This window comes from Mustela nivalis (assembly GCF_964662115.1).
Source record: "Mustela nivalis genome assembly, chromosome: 16".
Lineage (NCBI taxonomy): Eukaryota > Metazoa > Chordata > Mammalia > Carnivora > Mustelidae > Mustela > Mustela nivalis.
The window spans coordinates 64407265-64432023 of record NC_139035.1 but is presented as its reverse complement, the minus strand read 5'-3'; the positions used below and the strand labels follow the sequence as shown (position 1 = coordinate 64432023).

The window sequence follows — 24759 nt, the reverse complement described above, 5'->3', positions numbered from 1 at the left end:
AGGGCGAGGTGTGACCCCTCGGTGGCAAGGGGTGAACACGACCAGAGCTACGAGCGTGGGTGTCCGCTGGCCTGGCTCTCGGCTGTCCCCCGGCTGGCCTGTCCCTCCCCAGCTGCCTCGCTGCCCCCCCACCCCGCCCGTCCCAGAGTCCTGTTCTCAGGACATGCTTCACCTGGAGGCTTGGAGACACCCTTCCCCCTCCACTGCCAGCCCTGGTGCTGTCTCTCAAGCCACCCTTAGTTCTCACCAGGGCCCCTCTGGCGGCCTCCTATGCCAGGGTGGCCCTGGGGTCCCAGGCTGACTGCTTCCTCCGGTTTCTGTGTCCCCACGTCTCTGCTTCTTTCTCTGGGAGGTTGGAAGTCAGGAGCCCTGAATTCTGGTTCTGTTTTATCCGCTCAAGTTGTTTGTCTCTTGGGGTCTGTTTCCCCATCAGGAAACCAGAGAAAGGCCGGGACCACACAGCCTCTGGCATCCCGGGATGCTGTGGGGACTGTCCCCCGTCAGCCCATCCCCAAGGAGCACAGTTCCAGCCCCAGCCTTGCCGCTCGCCTCTCTGAGTCGTGGCTGCCGTGGGCCAGGGGTGGGTGAGGGGGGACGAGGGGGAGCACACAGCAGGACAAATGGACTGTCCACGGTCCACCCGCCTGTTGCTTAAGGGGCGGGAGAGGAGGAGTCCTCAGGGATCCTGTTTCAACAAACGTTTCTTTCCCGAGGAGGGGAAGGCGGGGGAGAGGGGGAGCGGGACCTATTTAAAGCTACCCTGGTGCTCGCTGCCGGCTCTGTTTGCCGGGGTCTCTGGCCATCCCAGACCAGAGGTGTGGGCTGGGGGTCCTCCCGGTGACCTGCCCAGTCCAGGTTCCCTCAGCCACTCCGCCCCAAGATGGGCCGTGGGGTGAGTATCTCCAAAAAGAGGGGCTGCTCTGTGGGGAGGAGGAGGGCTCTCTGGAGGGTGAGGGAGGCTGGGGGAGAGCAGGATGGGGCGGGGAGGGACTGAAGGGAGGAGCAGAGGGACGCCAGGCTCCGGGACAGCATGAACTTGGACGGAGACGCTCCCGGCTCCAGACGTGTGCTCGGCCCATGCGTCCACGGCGCGCAGGTGCCCACGTGCGCTCTGCTTCCCCACTCCCCGGGATGAGCCCCGCCGCCCTCCACCCTACCCCGCCTCTCCATCCCTGTGTCTCCCCCATCCCAGACAGACCCTCCCTCACCTCCTGCCTCTGCCACTCCCCCAAAAGAGCCATTCCTCTGGCAGTCCCAGCCCCAGAAGAAGGGGGTCCAGTTGGAGGTTGGAGCGGCCGGGGGCATGGCTCCCAAGTCACCCAGCGGTTCTGACACCAGCTCTCAGGTCCCCGAGAGCCAGCAGCCGGGAGGGTCGTGGGGCAGAAGAGCGATGTGCCCCCGGCCCCAGCCCAGCGCCTCTCCTGATGCCTTGGTGGTATCGCCAACCTCCCCGGCCCTGGGCTGTGAGCGTTTCCCCAGCGGCTGGTGAGAGCCGCCTGCACCCTCTCAGCCCACCCCTGCCCATGGCATTCTGCAGCCCTGGGACTGCCAAGGGGAAGATTAACAACCGTGGAGTGGGGGTGGGGGCAGGGCAGGGACAGGGCTCTGGATTCTTGGAAATGAATTTTCCATATGGAGAAAAGTCACCCAGTCCCTTACACCCTGCCCTGGGCTGCTTTCCTTTTGTGGAGTGCCTGCGGAGGGAAGGAGTCTGGGGAGCGCACGGGAGGGCCTGGGGAAAGGGGGTGCCTGTCTGGAGCTGTGGGGGAGTTTCTGGGCCCAGGAAGGGGTCAGGCAGGGACGTGTTATTGCACTGAGTTTAGCAGCTGGGGAAACTCCGAGCTTGGACACCAGGGTTCCTGCGCTGCGGTAGGAGCTATAAATAGAACCGGGGTGTGTGAGTGTGTCTGTGTCTGTGTCTGTGTGTGTGTACATGTGCCTGCGACACACGTGTTCTCCATTGGCCGGAGCTGATGCAGATACTCCAGGCTGAGCACGTGTGTGGGACTCGGCAGGCCGATCCGCCAGCCCGCGCAGGCCCTCAAGCAGGCGCGAGACCCGACATCCTGCGTGATGTCCCTGCGGAGGAGTGAGGGTCTGTGCGTGGGTTTCACGAAGGAAGAAGTCACCCCCATGGGAAGATAGGGCCTCTTAGGACCCCGGCATCTCTGGTTCTGCCGTGCGGGACTCAGGACTCGGAGGAAGGCCAGGCCGCCCTCTTCCCCCGGTGGGGAGTGCAGAGAACAGGGGAGATGCAGCTCCCGAGGTCCTGCTCGGGAAGCAATTTGGCCTTTACTTTGTCCTGGGACCCCAGCTGCCTGGGTCCTTCCTTCCCACCGGCAACCCCGAAGCCCCCAGACCCCCACCCCAGGGACTGTGCGCAAGCAATGGCAGGTTGGGAAGTGGATCTGGTTCTGCCTGGATGGAGAGGCTGTGGGAAATGGGGGGGGGGGAGGTTGTCTTAGTGCTGGAGCTTGGAGTTCAAAGTGCCAGGAGAGCCCTGGAAAATGAAAGCAGCGGGTCTGCCCCCCTGCTTGGTCTGCCCCCTGCTTGGTCGGCACCCCTGCTTGGTCTGCCCCCCTGCTTGGTCGGCACCCCTGCTTGGTCGGCACCCCTGCTTGGTCGGCACCCCTGCTTGGTCTGCCCCCTGCTTGGTCGGCACCCCTGCTTGGTCGGCACCCCTGCTTGGTCGGCACCCCTGCTCGGGCTCTTTCCATCTCCATCCGTGTCCCTACGTCTGCACTACAAAGCGAGGTCCAACAGTCACCCTGCGCCCTGCGGCCCTGAAGGGCAGTGTGGGAGCTGGGGGAAGGGATGGCCCTGGTGGGAGGGAGCCCAGCCCGTTCCAGCTGCCACCACGAGGCTGCGGTGGGGGGAGCGTGGCTCCTTTCCAGCTGCCCCCACTCTGTCCCAGCCTCTGGCTCTCTCAGAAAGAACTCTCTGTTCTCCTTCAGCATTCAAGACCCGGAGAGGGGGACTCGTGGTTGGGGGGGCAGGGAGGGGGGGGTCCTTGCTTCCTCTCTTTCTTTCTTGCCTGGGCAGCCCGCTGGCCCCAGATCTCCGCAGGCTCCTGGCTGCAGAGCCTGAGATCCTTGCCAGGACAGGAGGGGGAAGGGGCAGCGTGTCCCAAGCTCTGTGCCGGCCTTGGGGAGAGCAGGGTGGGCGCGCCGGGGAAGGGATGCCGTAGCGAGCAGCAAGGTCGGCCGCCGTGCCTCCTGCCCCAAGCGCGTGGGCTGGCGATTTGGTTCTGATTTTCACAATCTTTATTGCACGTCGGAATGTACAGAAATTCCCTGGGCTCGGCCCCAGCCCCAGCCCCAGCTGCCCCCCTCCGTGCCCTACCCCCCCACCCTCTGTATGCCCAGGCCCCATTCCTGCCCCTGAAGCTCTGGAGGGTCACCTTGAAGCCTGTCTGGCCTCATTTCTTGCCTCTGGTCCCTCTGCGTCTTTTCGTCCACTCTGCGTTTCTGTTCCACCAAGGAGAGACTCGGTGAACCCAAAGCATTTCAATCCATCCGATAAAAGGGGCCTTCTTAGGGCTCCTGGAGAGAGAGACGGAGAACCCCAGGAGCCTTTCCCCTCTCCCTCTGTTGGGCTGCTTCCCTCTCCCCAAGATGGCCAGGCTTCAGGAAGCCACAGGTCCCCGCGATCCGTGGGTGCGCCCTATGGAAATGAATGCAAGGTTGAGGGTCTAGGGGACAACGGGGTCCACGTCTCACCGAGCCCCGCACCCTGCTCCTGATCTCACTGGTCAGACCTCTCCAGGGGCTGGACTCATGACCTCGTAGGGTGAGGGCAACTGCCACATGCTGGGATCGCACTTGACTCTTTGATGGGGAAAAAATGCGTCACCCCAGAGCACAGGAGTTTATGGGGTGACTCCACTCTGGATGGAGCCGTGGTAGGTCCAATTCGGTTTGCATTTGTCCAAACCCTCAGAGTGGACGCCGCCACGAGGGAGCCCTCACGGCCACTGTGGACTCGGGGTGACTCTGATGTGTTAGCACAGGTTCATGACTGCCACAAAGTCACCACTTGGGGGGGGGTGATGTTGACAATGGGAGTGACATATGGGGGGCGGGGGATATGAGAACTCGCGGTACTTTCTGCTCAGTTTTGCGGAGAGCCTCAAACTGTCTTGAAAAGAAAAGTCTACTTTTATAAAAAATGCACACGATCCTGTAAAGAAGAACAAATAAGTCGGCTGCAGGTCCTATCCAGGGGTCCAGGCTTTTTTTTTTTTTTTTTTTAAGATTTATTTGTTGATTTTAGCTGGGGGAGCGGCAGAGGGAAATAGTCTTAGGTAGACTCTGTGCCGAGCACCAAGCCCCACGTAGGGCTTGATCTCAAGACCCTGAGACCACAACCTGAGCCAAAACCCAGAGTCAGACACTTAACGGACTGCACCCCCCAGGCGCCTCCCAGGTGTCCTCGCGTAGAGGACTTCGTGTCTTGATGAAGAAATGAGATACACCACAGTGTAGAGAGGCTCGCTCCTGAAAGCCGCATGTGGCCTTGGGGACAGAGATCCGGCCCATTGCTGACAATGACAGGATGCCCTGAGCGGTGTGGGGGGTGGACAGGGAGTGAGAAGGCCCTGTCGTGGCCCCCCAGGCCCTGCCCAACCCCTCCCCCACCAGCCCTACCCCTCACCCCCTAGAAAGAGAAACTTCCCACCCCGTTTCCCAGAGGTTCCCTGTGGCCCCCCGGCAGCCTGGCGGAGGTGAGGGACCACAGGCAGAGAAGAGGAAATGGAACCCAGGGCCTCACGAGGCTCCAGGGAAACTGCCCACCTGATCTCACGAGAGGCCCCAGGCATGCCAGGACCTGAGAATACTCGCATTTTAGTACATATTCCTCTATTTTGGACAAATGGGGCCCAGTTCCCTTCTTACCCAGTTGTACCTTGGGGCCTCAAGTTGTGCAAATCCCCCCTTGCCCAGGAGCAGGCCGGCTGGCTGACGAGAGGGCGTCTTTCCCTGGCCTGACCCTTGACTCCCCAGAGACTCTGCCTCTCCCAGATTCGCAGCTGTCTCCACTGCTCTCTAAGTGGCCGAGGTGTTGGGATGCCCCCAACCCTGGCCACCGCCTTCCAGAATTCTAAACAGTGTAGGCTGAGGGTCTTTAAAGTTTTCGTTCTGTTTAGAACGTAGCTGCAGGGTTTTCTCAACACACAAAATCTTAGCAGAAGCCCAAAGGCAAACAGCCAAGAGTGGGGTCCTGTGTCCCGAGGCCCTTGGCCTTCCCTGAAACTCCAGCACAGAGCCCAGGGCCGTGCGACCAGTTTGCAAACTGAGGGCCTGGGGCCCCCCCGCCCCCCACCTTTTCCTCCCCTGGGCCCTTCATGGGCCTTGCATCCACCAACCCCAGCCCAGTGCCTGCCCTCCTGGCCTGTGCAGGGCGAACATAGTCTCCCTGACTCTCGGGGCTCTCCCTCCCCACCCCTGCAGGCCGGCCGCGAGTACTCGCCAGCAGCCACCACTGCGGAGAATGGAGGCGGCAAGAAGAAGCAGAAAGAGAAGGAGCTTGACGAGCTGAAGAAGGAGGTGGCCATGGTGAGCACCCCAGCCCGCCCGGCAGGTCGTGGAACACGGGGTCCCCGCAGCCCGGCGCCCTCGGAGAAGCCACGCCGCCCCCCTACCTGTGCCCTTTGCCTCAGCCCCGGGCCCCTCTGTCCTCACACACATCCCAGACGCAGCGCCCAGCCTGCTGCCCCAGAGTGACCCGACTTCCCTTCGCAGGACGACCACAAGCTGTCCTTGGATGAGCTAGGCCGCAAATACCAAGTGGACCTATCCAAGGTGAGTCGGGGGCCGCGGGGGTGCCCGAGACCTGAGAGAGCCACACAGCGCCTGGTGGATAATCACGCCCCCTGCGTCCGCAAGGAAACTGAGGCCCACAGACACGTGACTAGCTGGGGCAGAGCCAGGCCTAGAACCCAGATCCCCGGTTCTTAGTTAACGGCCTTCTCCTGAGTACCTGGAAGCCGGGCCCCGTACCCAGCTGCACAGGCAGCACTGGTGACACACGTCCCAGGGAAGTGACACCTGCGAAACAGTGAGGTAACCCCCACTGTCACGGTAGCCCTACTGTGCGCCCCACTGTGTGTGATGGGTGCTTTATGAGCACTTCCCTGACCCTCACGACCCCTGTGACATGGGGTCATGCCCCTATCCGTCATAGCAGGGAGACTTGGGGCGGGGGTCGAGCTTCCCCCCATCACAGAAATGAGTAGGAAGTTGCACAGTCAGGTGACCACGCCCGTCAAATAAATAAATTCAGCATCAGGCAAAACCAGGGTGGGTGCACACCTCCTCCTGCAGGCCCTCCCTGACTCCCCTTTTGAAAATTCTCTGCTCCCCGGTCCTTGACCGCGTCCTGTTTTCCTTAATGATCTGGCAGTGACAGCTACTTATCGTGCGTCACGCCGCTGGGTCATAAGCTCCACGAGGCAGGGACTTCATGGGTTTGTCCTCCTCCGGGTCCCCAGAGCTGACCACGGCCCAGAATGTAACGGGCATTCGAAGCACATTTCTTAAATAAGTGAGTGGATGGAGAGAAAGGTACTGAAGTGGCCTCCGCCCTCGAGGAGCTCACAGTCTAGAAGAGAACATGGGCCAGCGTTCCCATGCGCGCGGTGTAGCACCACAGCCAGGCTGGGCCCCGGGAGGAACCTCTGCGCCGCACCCCGGCCGGCTCCCCGGGGAAGGGGGCGGACTCACCAGAGCTCTGAGAACAGGTGGTCCCCCGTCTGGGTCTCTTCTTGAATGCTCGCCGGAAAGGGGCCCATCTTCCAGGTGACACTGGAGGTGACACTGAGGCCCTGACCCACAGGTGTGTCCACCCCCGGACGACGGCCGCAGGCGGGGCCCCGAGGCCTCCCACACCCGAGGCAAATACCCCTCCTCGCTGTGGCCTCTCCCGATGGCCCCGCCACCCTCTCCTGCCAGGTGGCGTTTCTGTCTCCGAATGGGCCCTGTTCCCAGGCCAGGGAGCCAGGGGACGCCGGGAGGAGCGCACGGCTCCGGACACGCGCTCACACTCCTCTCCCCGCCTCTCTCAGGGCCTCACCAACCAGCGGGCCCAGGACATTCTGGCCCGGGACGGACCCAACGCCCTCACCCCGCCCCCCACAACCCCCGAGTGGGTCAAGTTCTGCCGCCAGCTCTTCGGGGGCTTCTCCATCTTGCTGTGGATCGGGGCCATCCTCTGCTTCCTGGCCTACGGCATCCAGGCCGCCATGGAGGATGAACCATCCAACGACAATGTGAGCGGCCGCGCCTCCCCCCTGCACCTGCCCGGCACGCGCCCTCCCGCCCCGATCGCAGGACAGCGGGGGGCAGGGGGCCCAGAGCCGCACCTCACAGTCCCACGGGCCTCGCTGCTGTTCAGGCTGTGAACGGATGAGGCTCCTCCGTGTGTCGCTAAGCACCTCCGCACACACGCGTGCGCACACACGCACATGCAGGCAATCCCGAATGAGACGGAGCCTCCCTGTTCCCGCACCCCTAACTGAGCTTGTCTGGATCTGTGGGGCTTCGCCCCCTGGAAAAGCTCGAGTCCTGGGAAGTCCCTGCGATTTCTCCTGCCTCTTCCCTTGCCCGGGAGACTGAAGGGGAGGTTGGGGGGAAGGGCTCTCCTCTGCCATTGGTCGCTCCCAGTTGCAGACGAAGTCACCCAACACCCCGTCTGAGAGGCTGTGCCCCTCCAGAGCGGGGAGAAGGGCCGTGGCCTCACCCTTCCCTCTTTACCAGCTCTATCTGGGCGTGGTGCTGGCAGCTGTGGTCATCGTCACCGGCTGCTTCTCCTACTATCAGGAAGCCAAGAGCTCCAAGATCATGGATTCCTTCAAGAACATGGTGCCACAGGTACCCAGCGGGCAGGGCGCTGGGCTGGGGCACAAGGTTTCTGGGGGAGTCCAGCTCCCCCTCCTGAGTTCCTTGTGCTCTGAGATGGAGGCGTGGGCAGAAACCAGCCTCCCATTCTCCACGCATGGCCCAGGTGTATGGCCTGGGGGCGCAGGCGTCCTCCTGGAGGGTCGGGAGAGGTGGGAAGCCAGCAGTGGAGGACGGCGGCAGAGGGACGAGCCGTTCCTGAGGTGCCCGTCCCCCTCCCACCCCCCAGCAAGCCCTGGTGGTGCGGGAAGGAGAGAAGATGCAGATCAACGCAGAGGAGGTCGTGGTGGGGGACCTGGTGGAGGTGAAGGGCGGGGACCGCGTGCCCGCGGACCTCCGGATCATCTCTTCTCACGGCTGCAAGGTGAGGCGGCCGTGCCGGGGCAGCTGGCCGGCTCCACGGAGCTGGGAGGAGTCCAGTTAGAGCCTGCACGCCTGGGAGGCCCCGGTCCAGTGTCCCCGCCTGCCCCCCACGCGGCCCAGCCCAACTTCGTCTCCCACAGACTGTGGATTGTGTCCTCGTGTCTGCGTGCTGGGCGTGCCCTGTGCCCCGGGTACATATTTGATGTCCACTTTCCGGTGATCGTGTAGTGGTTATTACTGTGTCAGACGCTCCCTATGCCTCCCAGAGCTGTCTCGCGTCACTCTGCAGGAACAGTGACACCGTGCTCTGCTGTCCTAGGTGGCCACAGACAGCGCCGTGCGCCCCCCAGACAGCCCTACTTTCTCAGACTCTCGTGTTAGAGACCTCGCCCCACCCCCGCGCCGGGGTTGTATAATGCAGACGTGCCCCTGACCTTCCCCACTTTACAGATGAGTGAACGGTGATTTCGTTGGTTAGGTCACTAGCCCAAGGTCCCGTAAGAGGTCAGGGACAGCCAGGACACCAAGCCAGAGCAGGGACAATGGCTGAGTAATGCTATAAATATGTGATGAGCACGAGTGTCATTCTGTCCCTCGTGTCATGGAGGCGGAGTGTGGCCAGGGGACAACTGTGTGGGCACCCCTGTGCCTTCCCGTTGATGACCGCACACCTGCTTCCTCCCCAGGTGGATAACTCATCCCTAACAGGCGAGTCCGAGCCCCAGACCCGCTCCCCCGAGTTCACCCATGAGAACCCCTTGGAGACCCGCAACATCTGCTTCTTCTCCACCAACTGCGTGGAAGGTGAGCGGCCGGCCACCAGGGAGCCCCCGCCCCGCCCCGGCGGAAGGAAGAGTCGAACTCCCGAATCCCCAGGGAGCATGGGGGACAGTGGCTGTGCTTACGTGTCCTATGTCCTGCCCAAGGCCGGGGCAGGGGACCGAGGGCCTGGGGGGCCTGAATATTATTGGCTGGGGTGGCCCGACTCCGTGGAAGGTACCTCCCCCCAGGAAGATCTGTGTTCTGTCTACGCCAAGACTGAGCAGATCCCAAAGCCTTCAGATGCTGGGCTAAGACCTCCATGCACGCACACGTACACACACACGCACACTATTCACATGCAGTACACACACACGATACGCAAAACTCACAACACATAGGCACACAGACACAAACACATACAATACACAACACACACACGCCTCTTGACTCCTAGAAGTCTTTGGTTTGACTGATTCCTTCCGTTTCTCCTGACGCTGGGTCTAGCTGCTTCTCTGGCCTTACTTTGACCAGTGACCAGGCTGGGGAGGCTCAGGCCAGGTGAACACGGGCCAGCAGGAGCTCCCCAGGTTGCCACCACATAAGGACAGGAGACCAGGCCCACCCGAAATCCATGCCTTCTGTGGCCGGGCTTCCTTGAGAGGGGCCGACAGCGAGAGCTGGTGGGGAGAGAGTTCTGGCTAAACCTCGGGCCTGGGACTGGGGCCGGAGGAGGCCACGTGCCCCACCTCCACGCCTTTCCTTTCCCTATTCTCATTTTTTCTCGGCGTGTTATGTCTTTCTGAGCATTTTTGTAGAGATTTTATGAGCCTTTTTAAAAAGATTTATTTACTATTTTAGAAAGAGAGCATGTTGGGGGGAGAGGCAGGGGGAGGGAGAGAATCCCAAGCGGACTCCGTGCTGAGCGTGGAGCCTGACACGGGGCTCGGTCCCACGACCCCAAGATCATGAGAGTCGGACACTCAACCGACTGAGCCCCCAGGGCGCCCCTCACCAGGTGTTCCCTTCCCTTAGCAAGTTGCAGTTACAGTGAAAATCACCACACGTTATGTATCTTAAACTGTTAATGTACTGAGATTCTGAAATTGGCCCAACATTTCCCACCATTGGTAAAAACACCCCGTGAAATACTCGCACGCTTTCTTGGAGTCTGGCTTTGGGGAAAGGAGAAGAAATGAGCAGAACCGACACTGCTGAGTGCCTACTGTGCGCCAGGGGCGGGCCAGGCGTATCCCAGCCCTCTCTGGTTTCCTGAGGAAGGCAATCCCGTGGGGGCGGGGGGCGTCCGAACAAGGGTGCAAACCCTGGTTTGGCCGGCTCCTACATCCACGCTCCCTGCCTCATCCCTCACTGCCCCCGCCCGGGCCCCCGGCCCCGAGTGTCTACATAAGGGCTCAGCAACTGCCTGGTTTCTTCTGCGGGGTCTCAGGGCCCAAGGCTGGGAAAGAACATCTTAAGCCCACGCAGAAAATCCATGACCTGACACCCTTCGGGGTCCTCACAAGCAGGACACTGATTGCACGGAGCTACTCGGTGCTGGTGTTTCATGGCCGGCATCTCCCTGGTCTGAATTCCGAGTGTATTTGCAACATCTCTTGTCAGGCCCAAGTGTCAGGGGAATGAGTTGTGGTGGTCTGAGTCCGGGCCTGGAGGTCTGTGCCTGGGGGAGGTCCGGCCTCGGTGGGGGGCGGGGAGGTCCGGCCTCGGTGGGGGGCGGGGGGTGACCCGCAGGACCCCCGTTGGAGGCCCATTTACTCTGCCGTGCTTTTCCTTTTCCAAGCAGTAGGGCCCCCTGTGTTGCAGGCACGGCCAGGGGCATCGTGATCGCCACGGGGGACCGGACGGTGATGGGCCGCATAGCCACCCTGGCTTCGGGCCTGGAGGTGGGGCGGACGCCCATCGCCATGGAGATCGAGCACTTCATCCAGCTGATCACGGGGGTGGCCGTGTTCCTGGGGGTCTCTTTCTTCGTGCTCTCCCTCATCCTGGGCTACAGCTGGCTGGAGGCCGTCATCTTCCTCATCGGCATCATCGTGGCCAATGTGCCCGAGGGGCTGCTGGCCACTGTTACCGTGAGTGGGTCAGGCGAGGGGCCGCCGCGGGAGGTCTTGCTACCCGTTCCTCAAAGGCAGGCGAGGCTTACTGTAGCTCAGCAACTTGCTCCCTGCCCCTAAAGTCACCTGTCAGAGTTTCCGCACCCGGCTCAGAGTCTGAGCTGCGCTTTGGCCCGCGGTCGCTCCGCCGGAGCTCGTCCCGGCCCCTTCCCCGACACACAGGCCGAAGCACGGTCCACCGCCGTCTGCAGCTCGTCCCGGCCACCCTGGCTGCAAAAGCCTCCCTCGAAGGTCACTGATGACTACCTGGCAAACCCAGTGACCTTTTCTCTCAAACCCTTCCTTGCCTCCGCTGAGAAACGGATACGGCTGTCCACCCTCCTAGAATTCTCTCCGTCGGTCACGGTGACATGCCCCTATTCTGTCTCCTCTGCTCCTCCGTCCCCCGCAGGACCTCCTCCTCCTCTCCCCAGCCCCGACTCACAGGCCTCGAGCTCTGCTCTCCCCGCCCCCCTGGGGTGAGCCTGTCTCCCCTCCCCCCCAGTCTCGTGCCCGTTCTCGCACACCCCTGGCCCAGCTCTCTGCCTCCCGCTCTGCAGCTCTGGTCGTGTATCTTCAATTCCCTGTTGGACTTTTCACCTGAATACACACCACGATCTCACTCAGCATGTCTGACATCGAGCGCAGTCACTGCCCACACACAGGTCCCACTCGGTGTTTGCTGACCAGGATCGAGGAGGGTGGGCTCGCGCCCTGGTCCGGGGTGAGATCACGGGCACCTCCGGCTCCAGGCTTAGCGCCTCGAACCCTCCTCCCTCTCCTAGGTGTGTCTGACCCTGACGGCCAAGCGCATGGCGCGCAAGAACTGCCTGGTGAAGAACCTGGAGGCCGTGGAGACGCTGGGCTCCACGTCCACCATCTGCTCCGACAAGACGGGCACCCTCACCCAGAACCGCATGACCGTCGCCCACATGTGGTTCGACAACCAGATCCACGAAGCGGACACCACGGAAGATCAGTCCGGTGACTGAGGCTCTCCAAGGGGGCCCCGGCAAGGTGGTGGGGGGGGTGGGAGTGGACAGGGGCTCTAACGGGGAGCCGCGCTCCTGCTTCTCCCCTACTGCCTCCCAGGGGCCACTTTCGACAAACGATCCCCCACGTGGACGGCACTGTCTCGGATCGCCGGCCTCTGCAACCGTGCCGTCTTCAAGGCCGGGCAGGAGAACATCTCTGTGTCTAAGGTGGGGGTCAGCGGCGCATCCGTGGCTTGCCTGCCTTGCCGGGACCCAGCACCCACTCCGGCACGCCCTGGCAGCCTCGGGGGCTCCGGTGCCCCCTTCCCCCGGGTCTCCCACTGCCCCCCCGCCCGTGTGACTCTGAGTTCTCCTCCGTCAGCGGGACACGGCGGGCGACGCCTCCGAGTCAGCCCTGCTCAAGTGCATCGAGCTGTCCTGCGGCTCCGTGCGGAAGATGCGGGACAGAAACCCCAAGGTGGCAGAGATCCCTTTCAATTCCACCAACAAGTACCAGGTCTGGCAGCCACGCCGGGACAAGGGCGGGGCAAGGGGCCAACGGGAGGGGGCGCTCAAAACCTAGGAGGGGGGCATCGAGGGCCATGCCCCTCCCCCTGCCTCGTCCCCCAGGAAAACGGGGGTAACTACATGTCTGGTTGCAAGGACCCCCCCCCCAACTTCCCAACCTCCATCCCTCGATACACCCGGTCGCCTTCCCCACTCCGGCCTCAGCCTCCCGTCCCTTCCAGCTGTGGGGGTGAACCACGGCTCTGAAATGTCCTTAGGAGGCCCCTGGGCGGCAGGCGTCTGCTAACCCAAGAAAGCATTCTCAGCCGGGTTATGTGTAAGCGCATTGAGGCCAGCATGACTGTGGGGCACTGGCGAGAGAGCCCCCCAGCCCCTGGCACCTTGGTCAATATTTGTGACCCACACTGCCCTTTACACACACGGGCTCTCCCTCCGTCGACGAGAGCTGACGGACGGGGCTGTGCGTCGGGGAGGTCTCCTAGGCAGGCCCCCTCCGTGACCGCTTGTTTTCTCTCCAGCTGTCCATCCACGAGCGAGAGGACAGCCCCCAGAGCCACGTGCTGGTGATGAAGGGGGCCCCGGAGCGCATCCTGGACCGCTGCTCCACCATCCTGGTGCAGGGCAAGGAGATTCCTCTGGACAAGGAGATGCAGGACGCCTTTCAGAACGCCTACATGGAGCTGGGCGGGCTGGGCGAGCGCGTGCTGGGTGAGGGGCCGGAGCGGGGCTGCCCCGGGGCGGGGGCGCTGGGGGCACCCGCGCAGCCCCCCCCACCCCGCCCTGTGCTGGGCTCACTCTTCCCTCTTGCCCGTGTCAGGATTTTGTCAGCTGAATCTGCCCTCTGGGAAGTTTCCGCGGGGCTTCAAGTTTGACACGGACGAGCTGAACTTCCCCACGGAGAAGCTCTGCTTCGTGGGGCTCATGTCCATGATCGACCCTCCCCGGGCTGCCGTGCCGGACGCCGTGGGCAAGTGCCGCAGTGCGGGCATCAAGGTACAGGCCTGGCCTCCCCCCTCCCACTCTCCCTTCCCCGGTGCTAACGGTCAAAGGACGGCAGGGGCTCCTGCCTTGCAGGTGCCAGACCCCTCGTGGCCACCTCCCTCTGCAAGGAAAGGTCGGCCCCGCCTGGAGCGCTTGTCCGGGCCCCTTCCCGTCAGCGACCAGGCACATCCTCTCCCCGACTCGTCCCATTCTGCTCTCGGGCCGACCTGGCGCTCGGGTCTTGGAGATCTGTTGGTCCTGCCTTCCCGAATAGCGTCCGCTCTCTCTACCACTGGGGGTGCAAGGAGCAGGCTCTTGTCGGAACCCGCTCGCCCCCCAGCAGGCTCCGGTCCTCATCCCCCAAGCACACCTCTCCTAGGTCCTTGTGTCCACCTGTCATTGCTCCTCGGTGGCCGCTCCTGCCTCGGCGGCACATTTGTCCTTCACGCAGCAACTAACCGTTTGCCGCCTGTGGCCCAGGCACTGTTCAAGGTGCCCGAGCTCCACAAACAGACATAAACCCTATCCATCTTGGAGCCTCTTTTCCTGCTTCAAGGCACGCTCCACCCCATCCCCATGGCCGTGGCCGTGGCCATCCCGTGGCCAGGCACAGGGCAGTGGCCAGCTCCTCTTCTCCCAGCATCAGCGGGAGCTGCCCGTCCGCTGAGGGCCAGGGGCTGCTAAGATGAAGGACGCGTGGTGCCTGTCCTCTGGGGTTCACGGGCGCTCGGGGAAACAAACATCTCCACACTTAATCACGGAGCAACATGCTAGCTAGGGTCGTGAGCCCCTGCTCCCGGCCAGAGGCTCTCATCCCAGGAGCAGCCAGTCGCAGGAGTCAGATGCCGTGCTCGGCACCCAGGCTGCAGGAGTTCATGTAATCTGCGCAACGGCCCTGCGAGGAAGCTCCGGTATCTTCCCTTTTCACAGAAGAGGGAAACTGAGGCACAACGTGACAGGCTCGTAAGCGGTCGGGCCGGGATTTGAACCAAGGCAGCTTGCCATTTCCTCACACACCGAAGCGCTTGTGTGTAGACACGTATGTGTAAGGGATGTCTCTGTCCCAGCCACTCTGTCGCTGAGGTAGGCGTCATCACCCCCACTTAAAAATAAAACCAGCTGAGCCTCAGAGTGGGTAAGTCGCTTTCCCAAAATAAACCTGCCCGTCAGGGGCAGATCAGGCATGTGAAGCAAGGTCAGCCGTCCGGAAAGCCGTGCTCCGGCCCGTCCGGTGGCCTCTTGCCACCATCAAAACTATCCCTCCCGGGGTGTGTGGGGACCGTTCCTCCAGGGGACTCCGAGCAGGAGCAGCCAAGTCTGCCTCAGAGAACTGGACACGTTTTACAGAGCACGTGATATTCGATCTGGGCCTCGAAGGCCGGCAGTGCTTTCTAAGGCAGGGAGAGGAGGGCTGTCAAGGTCAGGGAGAGTGCGTGTCCTGGCGGGGTGACACAGCGGGGGAGGGGACAGTGCGGGTCCTGGCGGGGTGACACAGCGGGGGAGGGGTGCAGGTGCGTGGGGGGCGGGAGTCTTCGGAGCACTGGGGATGGGCACTGGGACTTCGGGCCAGGGCCAGCTGGAAGGGCTTTGCCCAAATGCCTGACTTGGGGACAGAGCCAGCTCTCGGGAGGCCACCTGGGAGGAGGAGGGCCTGGATCAGGAGGAGGGCTGGAGGCAGGGGAGGGTCTGTGGCGCTGTCCAGGCCAGGACACGAACCGGGGCGGTGACAAAGGATGGAGGCGAGGAGTCCCATCTAAGAAACACTTTGGGAACACGGTGACCGAGCTGGACACGGTCAGCGAGGGAGATGCAGGGACAAAGGGCTGGAACGCCTGCGAGGACAGTGCCGAGCTGGGGGCAGGGCAGGCCTGGCAGCGTGGGGGGAGCGGACGGCGAGCTCAGCTCTGACCTTCGGCTGGAAGCCTCCATGGACACCCAAGGAGAGACATCCCGGCGAGAGCACCAGCTTAGAGCCCAGGACCGAAGTCCAGGAGCAGAGAGCGCGAGGCCCCTCACACACGAGTGCAGTTCAAGACCCACTAGTGAACCCGGATCAGGGAGGGGGCCCGGTTGAAAGCGGGGCCACCAGTCTCGGGGCACGTCGAGAGAGAGGCGCGGGGCAGGAGGGGGAGGGGGAAGTCACAGCTCACATCTGCCGAGTGCCCACCTCGGTGCCCACCTCGGTGCCATTCACTCCTCACGACGGCCTTGGAAGGTGGGGCTCGTCCCCTCTTGGGACCGAGACTCGGTGAGAAGACTGGTCCGAGGTGCCACAGCCCGGGAGGGCCGGTGCTCAAGCTGAGGTCCGCCGTCGCACCCCACAGCCGCCCCCTCTCAGCCGGCGGCTGCTCGGAGGAGGCAGGAAAGAGCAGGAAGAAGCGGGGAAGGGAACCGGGAGAGTCAGCGTCCGCGCGGACCAAGCTGGCCGGCTTCGAGGAGGGGCTGGTGGGCAGTGCCAAGTACTGAGGGGTCGAGCAGGATGAGGGCCGCAAAGATGCTTCTGTCTTCAATGGGGGCCCATGTGGCCTTGGGGGGGCAGGTTCCGTGGGGGGTGGCAGTGGCCTTGAAGGACTTTCTCCTTGGTACCTGTGCGAGGCTTCTTCCTCCGATCAACCCGCGCTCGTGACAGACAGGCTTTTTTTTTCTTTAAGATTTTATTTATTTGTTTGACAGACAGAGGTCACAAGTAGGCAGAGAGGCAGGCAGAGAGAGAGGGGAGGAAGCAGGCTCCCTGCTGAGCAGAGAGCCCGATGCGGAGCTCGATCCCAGGTCCCTGGGATCATGACCTGAGCCGAAGGCAGAGGCTTAACCCACGGAGCCACCCAGGCGCCCCGACAGACACCCTTGAACCACCTCCCAGGTGCCGACTGCCCTCCCCACCAGCCTCCGTCTGCGCTGCAAGAACCGCCTCCTTCCCACATGGAGAAGGCGTGTCCGAGGCAGCTAAACAGGTGGTGGAAGGCCGGGGGCTGGGGCCGGGGGCCGTGTCCCCTTCGTCCCTACTCTGACCAGCTGGATGGCCCCAGCAAGCAGAGTGGACACTAAGAAAATGCGTCCTGCTCCCGGCTCCAGTAACCTTGAGAGGGTCACGGGCCCTTTCTAAGCCTTCGTCCTCGCTGGTCAGTGACGGCTCCTTCCGGCTGCGACAGCCTCGTAGCCATGAGGTCTCTGAGGGGCCTCTTCCAAGAGCCCCTCGTCCATTTGTTCCTCGTCACGGAGGCTTCCTCCACAGAAGCAAAGTGTCCCCGATCCCCTGTGGACAGCTTGTCACCCACTCAGACACACACACACTCTCTCACACTCACACACTCTCACGCGCACACACAGTCTCACACACACACTCTCTCTCTCTCACACACACACACAGTCTCACACACTCACACAGAGTCACACACACAGAGTCACACTCACACAGAGTCTCTCTCCCTCACACACGCACACACACACACACACACACACACGCACACACACACACACACACACACAGTTCTACCACCGTGGCTGGGATCCATCAGTCCCACGGTCGGGGGGTCTGGCTTTCTCTGACTTTGGGAAAGGAAAGGATGGGGAGGGGGTGTTAATACCACTTTTCTCTTTTCTCCCTGGCTGCCAGGTGATCATGGTGACCGGGGACCACCCCATCACAGCCAAGGCCATCGCCAAAGGTGTGGGCATCATATCAGAAGGCAACGAGACTGTGGAGGACATCGCGGCCCGGCTCAACATTCCCGTCAGCCAGGTCAACCCCAGGTGCGGCCTCCGTGGGGCTCCCTGTCCCTGATCAACCCGTCCCACAGGATGCTCAAGGGACCCGGGGGGAGGGGCCTTCGGAGAGCCCCTCTGTGACCTTGCAGGCCTTCCCCATGACACCTCAGCGGCCGGCTCCTCAGTCCTGAGGGTGTCCATGCTGTGCCCCCCACTCACTGTGCAACACAGGTGACACATTACTGTCCTGAGCCGCCAGTCTCCCAACTACAGATTTAGGGAACCATCGCCCCTTGCGGTGGCTCCGGGGTAAAGCGTCAGTAAGAAAAGAAGCACGTGGCCTAGCACCGACTGTGCTGGGTGAGGCTGTCCTTCCTCAAAGAGAGAGATGGGACACACAGGCCACGGGGACAGGGTGAGGGGGGCCACAGCCCTGGGACCGTGCGGCTCGGCGGCGGGGAGACAGGGGCGGCAAGGAGTCACCCGCCTCCACCCCCACCGTCCAGAGAAGCCAAGGCGTGCGTGGTGCACGGCTCAGACCTGAAGGACATGACGTCGGAGCAGCTGGACGAGGTCCTCAGGAACCACACGGAGATCGTGTTCGCGCGCACGTCCCCGCAGCAGAAGCTCATCATCGTGGAGGGCTGCCAGCGGCAGGTGAGCGGGACGGGGGTGCGGGGCCGGGCCGGAGCGGGCCGGCCGGGTTGGCCCGGGCTGCAAGGGCTTCCTCCTCCCATCTGGCTGCGTCCTCGTGCAGGGGGCCATCGTGGCGGTGACTGGGGACGGCGTGAATGACTCCCCCGCGCTGAAGAAGGCTGACATCGGCATCGCCATGGGCATCTCGGGCTCCGACGTGTCCAAGCAGGCCGCCGACATGATCCTGCTGGACGACAACTTTGCTTCCATCGTCACGGGCGTGGAGGAGGGTGAGGAGCCCCGCAGGCCGGGGTGGCATCTGAGACAGCTTCCTGGGCCTTTACCCCAACACAGAGCCAACTCAGGATCCCGGGCACCTGCCACTGGCTTTGGCTTCCCTCGAACACAGGGTCTACCTCTCTGGGGAGCACGGGCAGCATGCTCCAGGGGTTTGGGCTGGGCAGAGGAACCTCCCATCTCCCTGATACCACCAAATCTCCCCCAGGCCGCCTGATCTTCGACAACCTGAAGAAGTCCATCGCCTACACCCTGACCAGCAACATCCCCGAGATCACGCCCTTCCTGCTCTTCATCATCGCCAACATCCCCCTGCCGCTGGGCACCGTGACCATCCTCTGCATCGACCTGGGCACCGACATGGTGAGGCCAGGGGTCGGAGCGGCACAGGGGGGGTGGAGGCAGGCAGCTGGGGGAACCGGCCAGGCTGGGACAGTTGAGGGAACAGAAGCCTGAGCGAGTCCGGGGCCATAATAGGGTCTTAGTAACGTGTGCTGATTGCACCGAAGATTCCTCCCCGCGGGCCGTCCTCTGCACCTGTCGGCTCCTTTCCACTGCTCTCCTCCCCCTACACGCCCCGCACACAGGTCCCCGCCATCTCCTTGGCCTACGAGGCTGCGGAGAGTGACATCATGAAGCGACAGCCGAGGAACCCCCAGACGGACAAGCTGGTGAACGAGAGACTCATCAGCATGGCCTACGGACAGATTGGTGAGGCGGGGCCCTGGGGCCGGGGCCGGGGCGCGGCCGAGAGAGGTCTCTGTCCAGCGGACGGAGGCATGAGCCCCGGTGAAATCCCAGGCCAGGGGTCAGCCCCCCACCGAGCAGCCGTCGCTGGCGAGTGCCGGTCCCACCCGGCCACCCCCTCTGACCGCGGCCGGCCTCCGTCCCGCTCCCCACAGGGATGATCCAAGCCCTGGGCGGCTTCTTCACCTACTTCGTCATCCTGGCGGAGAACGGTTTCCTGCCGTCGCGGCTGCTGGGAATCCGTCTGGACTGGGACGACCGGTCCATGAACGACCTGGAGGACAGCTATGGGCAGGAGTGGGTGCGTGGGGCCTCCGGGGGGGCGGGGGTCCGTGCCTGTGGGAGTGCCCGGGGGGCCAACTGGGGCTGGGGGCTAAGACGCCCCGTGCCCAGGGTTTGACGAGCGCCCCCAGCACGCTGCCCCCGCCCCTCCCTTCGCCTCTCACACGGCCCCGTCCACCCCCAGACCTACGAGCAGCGGAAGGTGGTGGAGTTCACGTGCCACACGGCCTTCTTTGCCAGCATCGTGGTGGTGCAGTGGGCCGACCTCATCATTTGCAAGACCCGGCGCAACTCCGTCTTCCAACAGGGCATGAAGTGAGCGCCCCCGCCCCCCACCCCCACAGAGAGCACCCTGAGGTCCCTCAACCCCCGCCATGGGCCCCTCGCCCTGCGTCCACATCCGGGGAGGAGGGAACGTCCGACCACACCTGTCCAGCCGTCTGAAACAGGTGTCTGAAGGCGAAGGGGTCGGATCACCTTTTCCGACGAGTTTTTTTTTTTTTTTTTAATATTTTATTTATTGACAGAGAGAGAGAGATCACAAGTAGGCAGAGAGGCAGGCAGAGAGAGAGGAGGAAGCAGGCTCTCTGCTGAGCAGAGAGCCTGATGTGGGGCTTGATCCCAGGACCCTGAGATCATGACCTGAGCCGAAGGCAGAGGCTTAACGCACTGAGCCACCCAGGCGCCCCCCGACGAGTTTTAATTCTGCTCCTAATCGGCTGCTTGAATGCTTCCTTCCCTCTTCCTTCCTCCCGTCTTTCCGCACGTCTCCCCTCTCCCCTCTTCCCCGTCCTCCTCCCTCCCATCCTCCATCTCACACTCCGGCAGCACCCCCTGCCCGGCCCTAAGGCCCGCAGCACAAGTGCTCTGTGCTCCAGCTCGTAGCTCGGCCCCGGCCGCGGCCGTGTGTGATCCTCCCCGTGAGGTTGGGAGTCGCTCCGGGGCGGGCTCGGTGCCGCCTCAGAGTGTGCGTTACCACGGGCCAGTCATCGTGCTGTGACCCGCACGCAGCTTAATGGGGCGGGCACTGCTTTCCTTTTCGGGACCAGAGACCCCAAAGAGGTTACATGAGGTCCCTGGGGTCACCCAGCTGTTAGGGTTCACCCAGGTCTGCTTCTAGCACCCCAGCTCCTGGACACGGTGCAGGGTGGCTTGCCTCTCAGGGTCTGGCCCCTGTCGGTGCTTGGCGATGGCTCGGTGACTGCGGCGCGTGCGGACGGCGGTTAGTGCTAACTCCAGGTCTCTGAAACCAGTGGAAGACGAAAGGGGTCCGGAGGACGCCAACAGCCGCTGGCCAGCGGCGCCCCGCCTCGGGCCCTGGGCCAGGCGGCCTCAGGGCCACTGTCTGCAAGGCTCCTACGCTTTATAGAAACGAGCCACCGAGTAAGGCCGCAGGGGTTACTCAAGTGTCACTCAGAGGCAGAACCATTGTTGTGAAGGACGCGCCGGGATGCTAGCGGCTCTGTTGGGAATGCGGATGTTTCCAATTTTAAATGGAGAAATGATATTCATTACTTAGTAACAAATATAGCTGAAAAGACGACAATCAATTAAAATGGGGTCTTTATCAAAGAATCGGGTGGGTCCTTTAGTAAGTGGAGAGTTGGGGAGCTATTAGCGTGAACTATTAAGGCATGCAGCGTGCAAGGTTGTACACGGGTCAAATGGTAACTCAACCGAGCACTCTGCACTTTCCAGAACATTCCACGCTTTACCTCCTATCCTGTTCCCAGCAAGCCCAGGGTATACCAGTAACCTCTCCAGCTCACAGGGAAGACCATGGGGCTCAGAGAGGCAGAGACATGGCTTGCAGCCCAAAGCTAGCAAGGGCCAGAGCTGCGGCTAGATTCTGCCTGTCTGACTCCAGAAGCTGCTTTCAGACCCTTGTTCTGTCCTGCTTGTCAGGTGTGAGGTCGTGGATGCACATCCAGCTTTTAATTTCCAGGGAGTGGACAGCTTCCTCTCTGCTAAGCGCTTGACAAACGTTCTCCTCTATTGAGTATCGACAACCAACAACAACCAGGGCCGGGGAGACCCCGGGAACGTGTGGGATACACAGGGGCTCTCCGAGCCCCTTGCTGGGCAGATGACACGGGCTGAACACAGACCACAGGCCTGGAGGCATAGCAAGTCCGTGCGCCGCGGGAGGGCGGCCCCACGACCCGGGAAGGAAGTGTGTGCTGACCACAGCACCTCCAGCCCAGGGCACGTCAGCCAACACATTAGAAGCATTCATTTACTAGACGAGTATGTGTGTTAGAGGAGGTGCGATCAGTCAGCAGAGAAAGTGAAGGAAATCTACTCTGGTTACGTGTAGCAGCAGAAGGGCGGACGGTGTGAAGACCGTCCCCGGGCACCTTGGCCACCAGGAGCCTCCCTGGATGTGCCCCGCTCCGCCCCCCGCTTTCCACAGCACCTACCCTCCTTTCTTTTGCCTTTCCAGGAACAAGATTCTGATTTTCGGGCTGCTGGAGGAGACGGCGCTGGCGGCCTTCCTGTCCTACTGCCCGGGCATGGGCGTGGCGCTCCGCATGTACCCGCTCAAGTGAGTGTGGCCCTTCCCAGGCCCCGCTAGGCTCCCGCTTCTGGTCTTCAGACCCTGTTCTCTGTCCCCACCCTGCGGCACCCCCGACACACTCCCTGTTTCTGTTTGGTGCAGGGTCACCTGGTGGTTCTGCGCCTTCCCCTACAGCCTCCTCATCTTCATCTATGATGAGGTCCGGAAGCTCATCCTGAGACGGTACCCTGGGGGTAAGTGCCCCCGTCCCCCAGCACCCTGCTAGTGCTCCCGACTGCTGCGCCCCCCCCCCCCGGGCTCTGCACCCAACCCTTCCACATGCGGCTCCTTGCTCCTCCTTCCCATGCCCCCCCCCAATCCGGGGGCCCCAGGTCCTCAGAGCCCTGACCCTGCCTCTTTCCCACCAACCTGGGACCCCAACACACAGGGGTGCTCAGGCCCCTCCTCCCACCCGGATCACAGGACACAGAATTAGATGGGCCCAGGTCACCTCGTCCCCCTCCACATCTTACAGACACGGAGAGGTGCAGAGGTGAATTTATTGGCCGGGGTCACAAAGCAAGGAGGAGCAGAGCGGCTTCTAGAACCCAGGCTTCCTGATTCCTGGGCAATAACCAAGTTTGCTTTTGTTTTTTCCCAACAAGCCCTGTTGACCCCTTACTGGAAGTTGAAAACGGATGGCTGGCAAGCCAAATACGGCCCCGTGCATATTGTTTGGTTCCGTCCGCCCTTTATTGCGTGGCTGTGTTTTGTAACTGGTCCAATAACTAAAACTTACGGGCTCTCACATAAAATCCTATTCCTGATTCTGAAAAATCATGAGCCATCAACCCCATACACGTCTCAGCACAACCACCACGGGCGGTTGCCCCTTGAGACAGTCCTGTCACCGCCTCGCCCCTGCCTCTCCTCTCGAGCCCACTCTGCAACGCCCGCCCTGTGCTAAACACATCTCTCCCGTCCCCTGACCCGTGGCCCCAGCTCCCCGGCTTCCTCCCCTCCCTCTCACCCTGATTTGCCCTCCAGTCCGCAGACATGGACCTCTGCCCCCCATGAGCTCATGCCTTGCCCCCGTCCCATCTCTCCCACAGGCTGGGTGGAGAAGGAAACCTACTACTGAGCTGTCCGAGGAAGACCAGGCTCCGGGCCGGGGGCGCCTGGAGGCGGTGCGGGGATGGTGATGCAGAGAAGACGGGGTGCTGGGGGAGGGTCGGGGGAGGGACAGAGAGGCCACTCGAAGGGCTCAGCGGGGAGGAGTGGGTGCATAAGCTCGGAGCTGTTGCCCTGCAGACCCAACTGAGAACCATCAGAGAGACACCACATGCCGGGGTCCTTCCCAGTTCCGGCTGCACCCTGTCCACTTTTTCCAAGAAACTGAGGGTCACCCCAGCACCCACCACCCACTGTCTGCCCCTGCACACCCACCTCCCACTAGAACAGATCAACACCCAAAGGCAGGGACCTGTCTCCACCAGGAGGAAGGGACGATCTCAGATCCCCCACGTACTTTGTTCTCTCCGGCCTTACCCCACTGTCACGCCACCTCTCCTCTGCTCCCTGCCCGGCTCTGCCCCTGCTCCCCCTCCCGAGATCAGACACAGCTCCTCCTGGTGAGTGCCAGGCATGGGCCAGAAAGGGAAGCTGTGCAGAAGGCGGCATCCCCAGGCAAGCCTGAATGGGAATGTCTGGAGGCAAGAGGGGGGGTGGGGGGTTGGGGGGGAGGCTGAGGACTGACACAGCCAAGGGAGCTGGGGAGGAGCGATCCAAGGACAGGACAAGATGTGTGGTCTCCAGCCCTGGGTCCTGCCTTTCAGAAATGCCTGCCAGTAGGCCAAACTCGAATGTCCGCAGAGCAGGCCAGAGCAATCCGGGAGCTCCCCTGGGTCCCCCGCCCCTGCAGCTTGCAATCCCCACCCACCCTGCTTTGTGGCGTCTGGGCCATGAGGCCCAGGTGTCACAGAGGCTCCGGTACACTCAGTCCCTTGCGCCTGGTGACACCCCGCCCTCCAGAATGCTAAGTCCTCCGAAGCCCCGTCTTGTTCCCAGAGGGCAGCGGTCAGTCTGTTCCCTGCCCCCACCACCCCTTCCCCTTTGGGTCCCTCCGGATGAACCTGAGTCATTCCAGAAGCTGCCTGGCCGTCAGCTGGAACTAGGGTGGAGAAAGTTTCCGGAACCTTCCTGCTGCCCAGGGACGTCCAGAATCAGCTTAGGTCAAGGGCGTGGTCAGACCCTCTGGGCAGCGAGAGCCCAAACATGAGGAGGGCTGCTCCTCCCAGGCAGACAAAGGCCCTTCGTGTTAGTGATCAGTTCCCACAAGACAGGGAGTTGGTTTCAGGTTCCTGCGGGAGACCCTCAACCTTCCCTTGCCTGCTCCCCGCCTAGCAGCTTTGCTCTGCAGGCAGCCCTGCCCCTTCCCTAAGCCTGGCCCAGAAGGCACTGGGAAAGAGACCCCAGGTGGGCCCAGCGAGAGTGCCACCGGGGGAAGCCGGCAGACCTAAGACAGAAAGGAAGGAGACCGCCCGAGAGGGCCTCCCGCCGGCTCTCACCTCCCTCCCCTGGTCGTTTATCAGAAGGACTTTGAAATGAGTGAGTCGTTGCTTTGGGCTCAGAAAACTAAATAAGAAACCATGTTCCTTCGGGCAGATTAATTTGAGATATGTGTTGACTATGGACAAAGCTTATCTTTGCACAATCAAAAAAAATGGTATTTGTTTAGCAAATTAGAAGCATTAAACCGCATGGCTAGGGCTGGCATATTTAGTCCTCCTAAACACTTCTGAAGCACTTTAGGAGTATCTACGTAGAGATAGCGCGTGCATGGGCTAATCACCATCGGTTCTCCTGTGTCGGTGAGACGCATTTGCAGGACCTTTTCCGGGAGACCTTTTAGAGGGCACTAGTTTGCGGTACTACCTACGGACTTGAAAATAATAAAGTTGCACTTCTTTATGTAAAAGAAA

At 62.1% G+C, this 24759-nt stretch overlaps 1 protein-coding gene across 1 annotated transcript; it reads left to right on the top strand.

The window, feature by feature from the left end:
• The first annotated feature begins 767 nt into the window (after positions 1-767).
• LOC309850419 (sodium/potassium-transporting ATPase subunit alpha-2) lies at positions 768-24759 on the top strand. Its single transcript, XM_082704335.1, has 23 exons — positions 768-892; positions 5451-5555; positions 5742-5801; positions 7064-7267; positions 7755-7868; positions 8125-8259; positions 8945-9062; positions 10842-11110; positions 11917-12115; positions 12224-12333; positions 12488-12622; positions 13152-13341; positions 13451-13626; positions 17228-17364; positions 17826-17976; positions 18077-18245; positions 18461-18615; positions 18840-18963; positions 19155-19300; positions 19466-19596; positions 21725-21826; positions 21941-22032; positions 22891-24759. Exons 1-23 carry the CDS (start codon positions 881-883, stop codon positions 22917-22919), a joined length of 3063 nt encoding a protein of 1020 aa, XP_082560461.1. The 5' UTR covers positions 768-880; the 3' UTR covers positions 22920-24759.